The sequence below is a fragment of the Brassica oleracea genome, chromosome C7, assembly GCF_000695525.1.
Source record: "Brassica oleracea var. oleracea cultivar TO1000 chromosome C7, BOL, whole genome shotgun sequence".
NCBI classification, from domain to species: domain Eukaryota; kingdom Viridiplantae; phylum Streptophyta; class Magnoliopsida; order Brassicales; family Brassicaceae; genus Brassica; species Brassica oleracea.
The window spans coordinates 9,627,032-9,628,545 of record NC_027754.1 but is presented as its reverse complement, the minus strand read 5'-3'; the positions used below and the strand labels follow the sequence as shown (position 1 = coordinate 9,628,545).

Sequence of the window (1,514 nt, the reverse complement as noted above, 5' to 3'; positions counted from 1 at the left end):
ATATTGAAATATATTGTGTCAATTATTTATGAAGTATTAAAAATAATTAATATAATATTTTTTGTAAACTTAATTTATGTGTATTTTTACTGTTTTAATATAAAATCATTTCAAAATTATTATAAATGAATAAATGCTTTATTTCAAATTTAAATCATATAATTTTTAGTCCTAATTTTTTTAAAAATTTATATATATATATTTATATATATATTTATATATGGATATACGCTTCTAACACGTACCTGCTTCCTAATATTTTAAAAAATTTCGCTTCTGCGCTTCCTTACGCTTCCGCTTCCACGTACCCGCTTCCGTTTCCATGTAACATAGCTCAAACCATATAAGACTACTTGGAAGGTTGAAATAAAAATTCTTCGTTCGTGGACACAACACTCAAACTATTCTGGAGAAGACACTTTCGAATTCATACTCGAAGATAAGATGGTATGCCTTTCTTTTTAATCTATCTGTTTTCTATAACTTTCAGTTTCCAACGACTAAACCAACGTATGACTATTTGTTATTGTAGGGATCCAAGATATATTGTACCTGTAAGAAGATCTTCCTTGTTCGTGTTAAGAATTTGCAAGTCGGTCAATGGAGGTTCCTCGAAAATTTCTCCGTTTACCCGGTTACTGGGATGTACAGACTTTCGGGCCATAAATTCAAGATTTCCATCACAAAATGTTCCATTGTCACCAACTCCAGTCTGACTACCTGTGAGGTACATAAGTTTGTTACCATATAATATCTTTAATATATGGTAACAAAGTTTGGACCTAAACGTTTGATCCGTCATTAGGTTCCTTCGATTGATCATAACAATGAGAGTTCATCTGAAGATCTACCAACATCTGGATCTAAACATAAGGAAGGAGATGCTGATCTTAATGACATGAATTCTACATCCAACACTAAAAGAAAACACATGCTTAACGACGAAATTTAACGAGGAAAAACAATCCTCGTAAATTTGCGTCGAGTTTACGAGGAATTTACGTGAAAAACTAAAGTCATCGTTATTTCCTCGTAACGTAACGACAAAACTGTTTCGTCGTAAAGTGGATGTAACTTTACGAGTATTTTACGAGGAAAAACTATTTCCTCGTAAATACGACGTAAACTTTGCGTGGTATTTACGAGGAAATAGTTTACGTGTATTTAGCGAGGAAATTTTTGAATCCACCAACTTTATAGGTGTTACACGTTTTTTTTGCCCACCTAATTAATTTTCGTCGTAAATTCATAGGAAAATTACAACTACCAGATTCGATTTTTCCTATAAATATGGATGTTTGAACATCATTTTAAACACACCAACAACAAAAAACGTGAAAGAAAAAAAAATGGCTGGCTCCGGGAATATTTACGAGTTGCGGAAGTGGATGTATATGCATAGAGATGCTAACGGGAGAGTGACGAAAGAATACCTTGCGGGTCTGGAGACATTTATGCATCAAGCAGATTCAACACCGCTCGCCCAAGAAAGTGGTAAGATGTTCTGTCCTTGT

General features: G+C 33.3%; 1 protein-coding gene and 1 long non-coding RNA gene across 2 annotated transcripts in view; one reads left to right on the top strand and one right to left on the bottom strand.

Moving 5' to 3' along the window:
* Window positions 1-174: 174 nt before the first annotated feature.
* Window positions 175-1,514, bottom strand: part of LOC106306314 — a 13,638-nt gene continuing 12,298 nt past the window's right edge. Inside the window, exons 3-4 of the long non-coding RNA XR_001263134.1 lie at window positions 553-720; window positions 175-311 (exon numbers count right to left, since the gene is read on the bottom strand). This is a non-coding gene — a long non-coding RNA (uncharacterized LOC106306314). The remainder of the gene's footprint in view (window positions 312-552; window positions 721-1,514) is intronic.
* On the top strand, window positions 375-993 carry LOC106306311. Its single transcript, XM_013742885.1, has 3 exons — window positions 375-447; window positions 533-727; window positions 806-993. The coding sequence occupies exons 1-3, from the start codon at window positions 445-447 to the stop codon at window positions 950-952; spliced, it is 345 nt and encodes a 114-aa protein (XP_013598339.1). The 5' UTR covers window positions 375-444; the 3' UTR covers window positions 953-993.

Excerpts from the sequence above, each read along its gene's own strand:
- LOC106306311 (XM_013742885.1), top strand. Across the intron at positions 728-805 it reads CCAGTCTGACTACCTGTGAG|GTTCCTTCGATTGATCATAA; the intron begins GTACATAAGTTT and ends ATCCGTCATTAG.